This window comes from Mastigoproctus giganteus, chromosome 1 (genome assembly GCF_048544385.1).
Source record: "Mastigoproctus giganteus isolate SK-2022 chromosome 1, ASM4854438v1, whole genome shotgun sequence".
NCBI lineage: Eukaryota > Metazoa > Arthropoda > Arachnida > Uropygi > Thelyphonidae > Mastigoproctus > Mastigoproctus giganteus.
In genome coordinates, this window is record NC_143575.1 from 89,594,078 (window position 1) to 89,608,024 (window position 13,947).

The following is a 13,947-nucleotide window of genomic DNA, read 5'->3' on the forward strand; positions in this document are numbered from 1 at the left end:
CTAAATATGACTGCTTCTAAAGAAAAAGAGTTAGGTTACCCCCTCCACTTCGGGAGGGGGGGTTCAAGCTCCCATGGGATTCAAGTCGAGGTAACCTGACCTTTTTTCACCATTACAAAATACTGTAATGGTGAAAAAAGGTTAGGGCATGTGCGAATAGGACGTTACCATTAATACTGCTAAAGTGATACTAAACCGATGTTATCGTGTGTTGTGTTCGCGCACCAATCAGCACATCGTTTGCCATGCCTACCTGTCAATCAATATATCGTTCTCGACTTTGCTCCAGACCGACAGCACCTACTGTCTGTTTACCAAGTGAGCAGCACTAGAGTGCTGTATCGGGAAACTAATTTTCCGCGTAAGTTATCCGACGTTTCTCGTCGTTCTTGTGCAGTCTTTCTTTACCTTTGCCGCTATTTGTTAACTAATTCAAGACTAAACCTTAACCTTAACGAATAAGAAATGTGTAATTAAGCTAATGGTAGTAATGTGTAATTAAAATTAACAACTTTATGTCAATCATATCACCACAATTTACCAGTTCTGTCGTCTTTACAGTCACTGAAGAAGTGGTCAGGAAGTACCACGAAATGTCTGAGAATAAGCTGTAATTCTTTAAGAAATTAAAGGCAGATCACACTCCACACAAGTTTAAGGGCTCATTATTTCAACAATTTCCAATATAAAAAAAAAACTTTGGATCCACAGCTGAAATACCAGTAAATGTGAATTTAGTTGTAATTGAGGCTGTTGTAGTGCATATACTTCAGTCGTACCAAAAGCTAATAGTATACAGGCAACTGGTATACAAGTCCACTGCTTTCTAAGAACTGCATAAAAAGAAAACAAATTCTTGTGGTAGTGTTAATTTTAAAGGAAGGGGATGCCACCTTACAATTTAAAGGAAAATTTATCGAAGAGCAGAACAGAGTCGTTTTGCAAAGATATTATGGTGCTGCATTGGATGGGCAGAAAGGAAGTTAGAATTTTAACACTTCACACAGACAAGAAAACTAAAGAAAAAATAAACCAGAATGTGTAAAGGCTTATAACAAAAAACATGGGGTTCAAGACAGATCTGATATGATTCTGAGTTTTAATAGTAGTAATAATAGCAAATGATGCAAGAAAGATATAGCTTCAGCAAAAAAAAAAAAAAAAAAACTACACAGTTCACCCATCTGTATCCTCCAAGAATTTGTCTAGTTTTTCCTTGAATTTATTCAGCCCATCCACTTTCACAACAACAGGTGGAAGCCTGTTCCAACAGTGAACCACCTGCTGACTGAACCCCTCAACGTGGGCACCTGTACGTGGTGAGGGGACCTCCCAGTGACGCTGCTGGACTTCCAGACTAGCATCACTGGGATCCAACGCCCACAGCCCAGGTTCCAGGCTTACATCAATGGAATCCGGCGTGTTTGCCGTGCGCTGCGACACGTGGAAATTCGGAAAGGGGGATCCTGGTGGTTGAGGGGCCCAGCTTCAATACACCACTTTGGCCCCTGCTTCAAAAAGATGGGAGGTCCTGGAAGGCCCGGCTAGGATCAATCGGCTAGTAGGCTCACCTGCGAGGGTCAACCGTGTCAATGCCACGCCCCTACCCTCATGGTCCGAGGGAGGGACAGGATTCAGGCTGGCGGCGGTGCGGGTATGGTGTCTGGGTAGCCCTGTTCCACTCCCGAGCGCATTTATTGCATGCCGGGTAGTGGGCGTCCCTTTGGGCTCCGTGGTGGGTGGGGAGCCCGGGCACTGAACCATATAAAAAACTCTATGAATCCTGATAAACTAACTTCTTCAGGGGCCCCAACCCGGTCCCTATCTGAAACCATTGAAAAAGAAGCAGATAGCATTATTGCTAAAAAGAGGCAGCGAACCAAATTACCATCAGGGCCAGTCCCAAGGTTCTTAATCATGCATTCTACCAATGAAACACCGATTGGTAAAATGTCGCCCTTTTTTATCCAAAAAGGGTTAGATGGGTTAGCAGGTTCACCCAAATCAGTTAAGAGGCTTCGTTCTGGAGACCTTTTAATTGAAACTAAAAATGACAGGCAATCAGAACATCAATCGGTGGAATACCCATAACAGTGACACCACACAGAACATTCAATTCATCGAGAGGTGTCATTTCGGAGTGGGACCTTCTCGACGTAACCGAGGAGGAAATCTGCTCCGAATTAAAACCCCAGGGAGTTATTGCCGTCAAGAGAATTACTGCGCGAAGGGATGGAAAAATTGTTAAAACCAGGAGCGTTATCCTGACTTTTAACTCTCCTAAACCTCCTGACGAGATTAAAGCTGGATACATCAATTGTTCAGTGTGTCCATACGTTCCGAACCCTTTACGGTGTTTTAAATGCCAGAAGTATGGACATTCTCAAATGGCCTGCCGTGGAGTCCTTGCATGCGCTCGATGCGGTGCAAAGGACCACGAAACAACAGCATGTTCAGCCGCAAAACCCACCTGTATTAACTGTGAAGGCGAACACCCGGCCTACTCACGAGCATGCCAGAGGTGGAAAGAAGAAAAAGAAATTCAACGGCTGAAGGCAGAGCTAAATATATCATACCAGGAGGCAAGGAAATCGGTCAAACCCCTGAATATCAACAGACCTACCTACGCCTAGAAGGTAGCAGGGAGATGTTCCGTTGGAACTCAGACGGACATGACCATTCCTCCAAAGGAGTCTTTCACTCCCATCGCGCGTTATCTCTTAAGTTCTCAAAAACCTGCACAGAAGGACCAATCAGCTGCCACTCCTATATCGGTACCTCCTAATGCTCCACAAGTAACAAAGGTAACTATGAAAGAAAAAAATAAAAAAGGGGAAGTCCCCCCTAGTACCCAAGAAAAGATGGATGTCGAGCAGAAGGAGGTACCCGAAGATTCAGTCTTGGAACTCTTTGTGGAGGAAGAAATGGACACGGGACAGCGTCCATTCTTCCCCAAAAAAGATAAACCCAAGACTGAGAAAAGTAAGCCCTCAGCAACTCGGAAGCCGCCTGATGGACCCACCAAGCCAAAATAATGGCTAAATTCCTTCAATGGAATTGTCGTGGATTCCGGCGAAATATTTATGACATCAAGGCTCTCCTGCAAAAGCATGAGCCAGTTTGCTTTTGCTTGCAGGAGACATATCTAAAGGCAAATGATGATCCCACCATGCACAACATCACAATTTTTTTAAAGGATAGAATTGCGGATGGCTCTGCTCATGGGGGAGTGACTATCCTTGTGGGCAACCAGACCCCAGTTCAGCCCTTGCTAATTACAACTAGCATTGAGGCTGTTGCAATTCGCCTTACAGTGGGATTTTTACTAACGATCTGTTCAATTTATTTGCCACCTCGGACTGACATCTCCCAGAAAGACCTTGATGACCTTGTAACGCAGTTGCTTCCCCCTTTCTTACTTCTCGGGGATTTTAATGGACATAATACCCTGTGGGGTAGTGCTAACATCAACGGAAGGGGACGAGTCATAGAGTGTATGCTCAATGACAATGACCTTTCCCTTCTAAATACTGGAACAAACACCTTCTTCCACATGCCTACCCGTACTTTTTCTGCCATTGATCTCTCTATCTGCTCCCCTTCTCTACTCCCTTCACTCACTTGGGAAGTGGAGGAGAATCCATACGGAAGTGATCACTTCCCTGTGATAACCACGCTATACAGTGCGAGACCTTGTCTTCCTTTTAGGTTACCACGGTGGAAGATTGATCAAGCTGACTGGTCTGCCTTCCAACATCAGGCAAATTTTGACCTAAGTAAAGTCAGTCAGGAGCCTATCAATGATGCAGTAACGTACATCACAGAAAGTATCGTCCAAGCAGCTGCGAATGCTATTCCAAAAACATCTGCCCGGTTTCCACCATTTCCCAAGCCTTGGTGGAATTCACAATGCACAACAGCAAAAAAGGCTCAAAACAAAGCGTGGGGGATATTCCGCCGATATCCTACCACGAACAACCTTATAGTCTTTAAACGCGCACGAGCTAAAGCACGTTACATCCGCCGTCAGAGTCAAAAGGAATCATGGAGCCGTTTTACTTCATCAATTACTCAGTCCACTAGTACTAAGGTGGTCTGGGATAAAATTCGGAAAATGAAAGGGAAATACACGGCACATCCCTCCTCGGTCCTGGAATATAATGGATGTACTATTGCAGAATCTACTGCAATAGCCAATGCTCTTGGGGAAACTTTTTCTAACATCTCTTCAACATTATATTACTCCCCAGAGTTTCTGGTCTTAAAGCACAATAATGAAAAGCAGACCCTTACGTTACATCGAAGGGTTCCCACGCGTATAATGGGCCATTTACTAACCACGAGCTGAAAACAGCACTTGCCTGTACAAAGGCCACCGCTGTTGGACCAGACAACATCCATTATGAAATGATAAAACATCTTTCACCAGGATCCATGGACCATCTGCTCTTCCTGTACAACAGAATCTTTCTTGAAGAGCATTTTCTGGATACCTGGCGGAAAGCAACTATACTTGCATTTCCCAAGCCAGGAAAGGATCCTAAATGCCCCAAAAACTATCGTCCTATTGCTCTGACCAGCTGTCTGTGCAAAATATTGGAGAGAATGGTCAATGCTCGTCTCTTATGGTATTTAGAATCGAACGACCTTCTCTCCCGCTTTCAGTGCGGCTTCCGAAGAAACAGGTCCACATTGGACCACTTAATTAGACTGGAAACATCTATCCGAGATGCTTTCCTAAAAAGAGAACATTTGGTGTCCATCTTCTTTGACATGGAAAAAGCGTACGACACAACTTGGAGATTTGGTATTTTAAAAGACCTTTACAATCTCGGTCTAAGAGGTCACCTTCCCGTTTTTATTAAAAAATTTTTATCCTGCCGTTCTTTCCAAGTTCGTGTAGGATCCTCCCTTTCGCGGCCCATTTGCCAAGAGGAGGGGGTACCACAAGGATCTGTCTTAAGTGTCACGCTTTTTGCCATTAAAATAAACTCTATTTCCGAGCAACTTCCTCCAACTATAAACAGTGCACTCTACGTCGATGACTTCAGTATATTTTCTCAATCATGCAATATGAGGGTTATTGAGAGACAACTGCAACAAGCTATTGACCGTCTTAACTCCTGGGCCACGGCCAATGGTTTCAGGTTCTCACCGGAGAAGACCGTTTGCGTCCATTTTTGTCGCAAACATAACCTCCACCCTGAGCCTGAATTACAACTTGGGCAAAGCACCATTCCAGTTGTATCAGAGGCAAAATTCCTGGGACTGATTTTTGACAAAAAGCTGACATTTGTCCAACACATTTGTCAGCTACGTACAAAGTGCACGAGAGGGCTTAACATTCTCCGCTCTCTGTCTTCTACCTCTTGGGGTGCAGACCGATGCACTCTACTCCACTTATATCGTGCACTAATACGATCAAAATTGGACTATGGGTCTCAGGTGTATTCATCTGCCAGAAATAGCGCTGTTCGTTGGCTTGACCCAGTCCATCATCAAGCTATCCGTATTACTACCGGTGCTTTTAGAACTTCGCCTGTCCAAAGTCTGTATGCCGAAGCAAATGAACCATCTTTGTCGCTTCGGCGAATGCAGTTGTCTCTGCATGCCTTCAAGCTGAAGTCCCTACCACACCAATCCACGTGGACATCCGTGTTTGAGCCACGATGGGAAAATCTTTATAACACATAACGTACTGCCAATCGGCCATTCGGCATTCATGTTCAAGAGCTACTCAATGAGCTTAACATCTCGGTAGACAAGGTTGCTCAATCACCAAAGGAGCCCCTTCCACCCTGGCATGCACAATCACCAGCATGTGACTTCTCGCTCAAACTTGCGACGAAATCTAATACTCCAGCTTCTGTCTACCTTCAGCTCTATTTACAACACCGTGCAGAACATTCTGACTTCTTGCCAGTTTACACAGACGGCTCGAAGTCAGAATCATATGTAGGATCTGCTGCTGTTTTTCCAGTTAAAACCATATCAGAGCAGATACCCGTTAACTGCAGCATTTACACTGCAGAGCTGCATGCTATAGAGTTAGCTCTAGATCACATAAGAAAACACCAATACCAACGGTGTATTATATATGCCGATTCAGTGAGTGCACTACAGGCTTTATCAGCGGTGTCATGCACTAATCATCCAACCCTGTCCCGAATTCAGCAGATAATATACAGCCTCGATGCAAGTGGATTCGATATCCGCTTCTGCTGGATCCCCAGTCACATTGGGATTAGAGGAAATGATTTGGCTGACACTGCAGCCAAATCGGCAGCCCTGACGGATAATCTTGACCTGTTAGTCCCCTATACAGACTACAGGCAAGTGATCCGTAGTAACCTGCAATCTCAGTGGCAAGATTCGTGGCATCGCCTGATTAGTACAAACAAACTATGTCGAATTAAGCCTATGATTAATCCTTGGCGGTCCAGCTTACGCAGGGATCGCAAAGAGGAAGTTGTTCTTGCTCGGCTCCGCATAGGACACTGTCATGTTACACACTCTTTTTTGCTGAGGGCTGATGACCCTCCTATGTGCGAGCAGTGCGACACCATTTTATCCGTTCAACATATTTTATGTGACTGTACCAATTTTAGAAATGCTCGTTTTACTGCTTTTAACTATCTGACTGAGCCATATACATTCAGTCAGATTTTATCCGACAATGACCATGTGTCTGCTGTTTTTAGTTTCCTAAAAACAGTAAATCTTTTTACTCTTATTTAAAAAATCTTATTATTATAAGATTTATTATTGTTACTTGTTGACTGATATTTGTCTTTTACAGTTTATTCTTGTTTTTATACCCTGACTTAGTGACCTAATTCCTTAGGTCACTGAAAATTTTACCTTTTTATGACAAAGTTTTGGCGCATTATAGCCTTAGTTGCTGATGCGCCAATAAAAACTCAACCAACCAACCTGCTGACTGAAGGCAAACTTCCACACATCTATCCAGTCTTTGGGAAAAGAGGGACTGATGCCAAAGGCAATTCATGAGGATATGGTTACAACATTAAGGGAGGATGTCCCTTCCTATTCCATGGTTAAGAAGTGGGCAGCAGAATTTAAATGAGGAAGGGAGTACCTGGAAGATGACCCATTTGTGGAAGACCTGCAGCATCCATCACTTCAAAAGTTGTTGACATTGTGCATGATCTGGTAATGAATGATCGATGAGTGACAGTTCAGTACATTTCCAACGTTTGGGGTGCTTCATCTGAATGTGTGTATCTCATAATAACAGTGGTTCTCACAATGAAAAAGGTGACAGCACAATGAGTCCCAAGTTTGTTGACAGCAGATCAGAAATGTACAGGAGTTGTCAAGTGAACATTTGCATTATTTTCAAGCAAATTTCCATGCAAAGTTTGCAACCACAAATGGGACATTGGTCTGTCACTTTCAGCCAGAGACAAAGGAGCAATAGGCATCGCCGAGGTGATCTGATAGAGGTGTATAAGGCTTTGAATGGCTTGAGCATGCTCAATGCCGATGGGATTCTTCCTCTTGCTCAGAATAATCACCTGAGAGGGCATAAATTCAAATTGAGGAAGGACGGATGTCGGATAGATGTGCGGAAATTTGCCTTTAGCCAGCGGGCAGTTGGTTTGTGGAATAGACTTCCATCGCTTGTTGTTGAAGTTGATAGCCTAAACAAATTTAAGGCTCAGCTGGACAGGTATTTCGAACGAATGGAGGGGTGAAATGGGAGTAGTGGTTGTTTTTTTTTTTTTTTTTTGGCTGATGCTGAATAAGCTTGCTTTCTTGCATCATATGCCTCTACTAATGCTAATGCTAATCCAATCACTGGAAACACAGCTCTTCTTCTCCAAAAGAAAGCCATTTTCTTCTGCTGGCAAGGTGAATGCATCGGTTTTTTGGCATTCTGATGGCATGTTTCTGGTGGATTACCTTCGGAAAGGCCAGGCAGTCAGGGAATATTATGTAGACCTTGTAAAGCATTTGCATGAAAACATCAAAGACAAACACCAAGGAAAACTCAGCAATGGAGTCTTGTTCCACCAAGCCGATGTGCCTGCTCACAATTCCATCATTGCCATGGCTGCATTGCATGAGTGTTACTTTGAAATCTTGGACCATCCCCCATATTCACTAGATCTAGCACCACTGGACTTTCACATATTTGCTAATTCAAAAAAAAAAAAAAATGCCCGGCTGGCACCCATTTTCCCACTGACAGTGATGTCATTGCTGCAGTGGATGCATTCCTGAAGGCTGAAGAGAAACTTTCTTTGCAATCAGAATAAATGCATTGCAGCATCGGTGACAAAAGTGTATTGGAAAGTTATGTTACCAGACTCCTCAAATAATCCCTTCATACTCAGGCCATAAACTTTTCAAGTGCCCCTTGTATGCATCATGCATAAAAATTATTTTTTGTAGCATTTTCAAAAATTAACTTAAAAAAAAAAAAAAAAAACACCTCAAGCCATAGGGTTAGTAGCTTTGAAAGAAACTCGATACTTAAAGGATTAAGAAGCTTTACTTTTTAAATATCAATAATATGCATAAAAATTACCTAGTTAGTTGCAAAAATTATATATCAGTATTTTGCATGCATATAAGTTAGTGCATAAAAGGCATAATTTCTAGCCGGGTGGGTAAAGTTCCTGCCTGGCAACCCAAAGGTTGCAGGTTTGAATCCCGCCTCAGGCTTGGATCAAAGTACTGCAAAAACCTTGGGAGGTGCATTATGGCCACAGAAGCCGATGCGCCAACAACTACAAAAAAAAAAAAAAAGCATAATTTCTATATGCAGTGAAATTCATAAGGAAGCAAACTATTGTTTGCATAGTGGCATTATCACACATCTTGTATTTTGAAATCCTTTAAGTTGGCTAGTCCTGCACTTTGAATAAGTACCACTTCCCCAATAGAGAAGACACTTGTTAACTTCTCAGGCACTATTTCATGGATAGTTGTCCCTTCATTGGTGCTGGTGGGTGGATAGGCATCTGGAGTGTAAGAGAAAACAACCCAGTTCTGAAGTATTTCCACAATATGAGAGAGGCCAAAAAGTGTTCAAACAAGGCATTTTGGCCTTTAAGGCCTGCGAGAATTTAATACATTCTATATGCAGTGAAATTCATAAAGAGGTTTGCAAAGTGGCATCATTACTACGTCTCATATAGTGAAATAATGCTTTTTTATGCACTAACTTATATGCATTGTTAAATTCTGTCAGTCTCAGGGCCTTAAAGGGTGCAAGCATTATATATGAGCAGTACCCATACATTTTTTTTAAAGTCATGTTTGTAAATAGTATATATATTTTTAAAGATCGTGATTTTGTCTTTTTAGGTATCTCAATACCCAACATATAAAAAAACAGAAATTCACAGAAGCTGATCTTCAGTATGGTAGAGTAGAGGCAAGTGAACAAATGCTAGAGATTGGAGAGGTAGAAATATTTTCAAATACTTGTAATATATATATAATTTGTTTATTCTTCCAATAATCTTTAAAAATGAAGTTTAAAATATTCAAGCAGACCATATATAAAATTATGTTGCAGCTTGGCATGTTGTAGGATTGGTTACATAGAACTGCACTATACTCTTAGAGCCCAGCCCTATTACTGCTAACATTTTTGGCAATGCTAGGGAGGTTTAGTTACATAAGCAATACATTCATCTAATTGAAATAACAGATATAGAATTTATGTTGACTTCGAAAGTTAGGAAAGTACTCAAAAAAATTATCTAATGGGACAGGAATAACTTAGTTTCTTGACAGTTGACACAGTGCAATTTCCTTTTAAATAAACGTGTCGCTTTGCCTCCTTATTTGTTGTTATCTGTTTGCCTTGGAGAGTTTTTACTATTCATCATGTATAAGTTAAGTTCAGAATTAGATTTCATCCACTTACTGCGAAAACCAAAAAGCAGTAGGTGATCAACAAATTTGCTATGCCAAGTAAACCACGCTCTGTGAATTTTACTGTAATTCAGTTTGTATTTGCTGTTTCACAATAAAGTAGAAAAGGTTTGTTTTCGTGACTGAAAAATTACTATGAATTTCATAAGGGGTGGGGGGGAGGAGTAGTCTGCCAAAGTTTGTGTTGCATGAAAAGCATAAACGTTGCCAGCACCTATTTTATATTTGCTATTTATGGTGAATATACAATATCATTGTACTCTTAGGAAATGGTTACACCATATGAATGGTGTATTCACTACATGAATACACCATAATAATAAAAAGGAGCTGGAGAGTCATTTGAAAATAGTCATGAATCTGCCCATAAACAAAATGCAGCCATTATGAAAGATTTCATAATGGCAATAGATAAATGTGGATTAAAGATATTTGTGACATTTAGGGGTTGTCATTCAGTGTACATCTATTATTAATCAACAAGTAACTATTGTGTTTTGTTGTTACTTTTTTAGTCCATTTGGAATTTGTTGTCATAAATTCTAAATGGACTAAAAGAGATCCGATTGCCATATGTCAGAAATATGCTGATTCGGTGAACACATGTTAGTGTTCATAACAACGTCCTCCCCCAACTATCAGACAACTAAGAGTAAATAATTATGAGACACTTTGACAGTGTAGTGATTGTATGACATAGCAAGATAGGAACTGGTGTTGCTCATGTGATATTTCATATTTAATACAGTGAGCGTGAAGAACTTTAGAATAATTCAAATGAAAACTGAAATTTTTTACCAACAATTGACTCATCATTTTTCAAGAAATTCAATACAAAACAGCACTTATCCCCATCTGTGCACCAGATTTTTTATATCCTGCTCATACTTTCATGTGGTTACTATTGGCGTAATTGTTTTATGACTTCCTTTCACTTCTTCATTCACTTTCACTTCATCTGGAATTGATGCCCTGCCATATCATTTTTCAGTTTTACAAAAACAAAAACTGAGGGTTACAAATCCAGGCTATACAGAGGATGTTAATTCACCTGCGTATAACCACCACATGCAAGTCCTGGAATATGGCACCTAACACACTGTGGGCGACCACCCGGGTGGGAACCATAAGCAGGGGTCAAGGCGTGGCGCCCACACCACAAGGAGTAATGCCACCCCTCTGTTGCCAGGCAATACTAGATGGTAGATGACTCTCATCAGCTGGTGCAATACCACCACTTTGCTTATTGGAGGCTTCAAGTGTTGGAACCCATGTTTTGTCTCCACAGCACAGCTCTGATAAACCCTCACCCATCTCTTCCATCATGCAATATGATTGATGTCCTTCGAGGTTATTATGGACATCACGGCAAGATCCAATCTTCCTTATATTTCACTGGTACAGCTATAAAATGGTGTTCACAGGCTGGCCACTAGTTAGTACACTGGACAAAACCTATTGGTAACTCTCTAGGAGGCTTCCAGATCATCAGCTAGTGTATAATCTTGCTGCCATATAATGACTCGATGGAGTCCGATCAAGGAGCTGGGTATATTCTTACCACGTGTACGCCATATCCAAAAATTTCATTACTTGATTCAGCATGTCCATCCTCCACATTTTCTTACTACTGAATACACCATGAATTGTCAAACTAATAGAGCAAACTTATCTGTGAAAAGATCTAAACCTCCCAAACACTTCCTCTTTCATTTCACAAATATACATGGTCTCAGTTCTAATCTCAATGATGTCCATTTCTACTTACAGCCTACCAAACCCCATGCACTTTTTCTGACAGAATCTCAGTTATCAGTTGATTCAACCACTGTTCATCTCAGTTGTCCAAATTATTTGCTGTATAATTCCTTTTGCTTCAAATGTGTTACTTGTACATATGTCCGTTCTGATATTCCTTGTTAGACTCTTAGTAATTTGAAATCTCCTCTTTTCGATATTCTCTTACTTAAAATCATAATTGGCTTGTTTCCAAATCTTCAGTTTCATTTTCTGCCTACACCAAAGCTCACAACAATTGTAAAACAGTTATTAATCAGTCCAAAATAGATTTTTAACAGGCTAAGTGTAGAAAATTTGCATCTTGTCCAAATAGTACCTGAGCATTCTGGTCTCTTGCCAAAGCTGTTGGCTGCAACTTTTGCCCACCTCCGTAAAAACCAGATGGTTCTATTGTCAGTTCAACTAAGGATAAAGCTGACCTGCTAGCATCCTATTTTTTCCCTTCAACTCGTGTACTAATGATCTTGGTAAATCACCTTCCACCCTTACCAGTACACTCCATTCAATGCCTCCTGTGGTCTTTTATCAAAAGGATGTCAGAAGGATTTTAATGCTAATACAGTCCCAGATCCTGATGGTATTTCTCCACTAGTTTTCAAAGCATATGATCCTGAACTTACTCCTATTCTGTGTCACCCTTTTCCACTTTCTTATTCCAAAGATCTGCTTGGAAATTTGTTCATATCCAGCTATTTTCTAAAAAGGGTGAGAAATCCCTCCCATCCAATTATCATCCCATTGCAAATACTTCTACTACTCTTTCTGAAGTAATGTAGAAATCAATTAACTGCCAACTCTTAAACTATCTAGAAACCTTCTACCTGATCAATGATTGCCAGTATTTATTCCATCAATGTCGCTCCACTGGTGATATTCTGGCTTATGTTACCCATCTATGGACAAATTCAATGGAAAAGTTTAGTGAAACTCAAATAGTTTCTCTTGACATTCGTTTTGATTGTGTTTGGCATAAAGGTCTTCTAAACAAGCTTCCCTTTTATGGTTTGCAAACTGTTTTTTGTAATTGTGTATCCAGTTTTCTCTCTGACTGCTCACTGCGTGTGATGATAGATGGCTCTATTTCTTCTAACTTCGCACTAATGCTGGTGTTCCCCGATGTTTAATTCTTTCTCCTGCTCTTTTCCTCTTATATATTAATGACCTTCTTTCATTGACTGGAAATCCCATCTGTAGTTTTGCTGATGATAGCACATTGCATTCCACTATCCAGTTTGAGAAACCTTGCCCTGCTGAAACAGCTTCAACTTCCTGAATATCCAGTACCATATTCCTCAATGCTGATCTGCAGGTAATTCTCCACTGGAGCAAAGATAACTTAATTGATCTCAGTCCTGTCCTATACCTCTCAAAAAGGATTCTTTTTCTCCTATGCTTATCTTTGATGAAACTGACTTTTTAGCCAAGCTCATATATCTCTCTTGGGGATTACCCTAACCTAATCTCTCTTGACATAAGCACGTTACAAATATTGCTTCCTCTGTGTCCAAAAATTAGGTTTTCTCTTTCGCTCTCAGCATTACTTTTCTTCCAGCCATCTGTTCGCTCTGTAGAAATCGCAAATCCACCCTACCATGGAATATAGTTCCCGCATCTGGGGCAGTGCCCTCAAAACCTCTCTTGGGCTTCTATATTCCATTCAAATAGGGTAGTTAGGTTAATTAATGACTCATCTCTAACAGAGTCTCCCACTCTCTGTCCCATTGATGTTCTGTTTCTGCTGCATTCCTTTTCTGTAGATGCTTCCATGGGCACTGTTCTTCTGAATTGGCTTCTATAATTCCTGCTCTCTCTTCCAAAGCAGTCCGAACATGTGCTGCAACCAGTCAACATCCTTTTTCCTGGCTAACTTCAAACTCACAGAACCAACTTTTCTTCTTCCTCATTTATTCATTCAACTTCCGTTTTCTGGAACCGTCCGTCATACATATTTCCTGAAAATTACAATCTGCAGAAGTTCAAGTCTAATCTCAACAAATAACTTTGGCGAAGGTAAAGAAAGCCAACACGAGAACAACGAGAAATGTCAGATAACTTAAGCTGAAAATTAGTTTCCTGATACAGCACTCTAGTAGGCATTATCGGTCTGGAGCAAAGTTGAGAACGATATATTGATTGACAGGTAGGCATGGCAAACGATGTGCTGATTGGTGCGCGAACACAATACACGATAATTGGTTTAGGCACTCAGAAGCACTAATGGTAACTTGACCTAGT

The 13,947-nt window shown here is 41.1% G+C and overlaps 1 protein-coding gene across 1 annotated transcript in view; it reads left to right on the forward strand.

Moving 5' to 3' along the window:
• The window catches only part of Cul2 (cullin 2), a 388,410-nt gene that overhangs the window by 155,919 nt on the left and 218,544 nt on the right, over positions 1 to 13,947 (forward strand). The window contains exon 8 of the mRNA XM_090373712.1: positions 9,337 to 9,436. Within this exon, the coding sequence (XP_090229838.1) occupies positions 9,337 to 9,436 (100 nt within the window). The remainder of the gene's footprint in view (positions 1 to 9,336; positions 9,437 to 13,947) is intronic.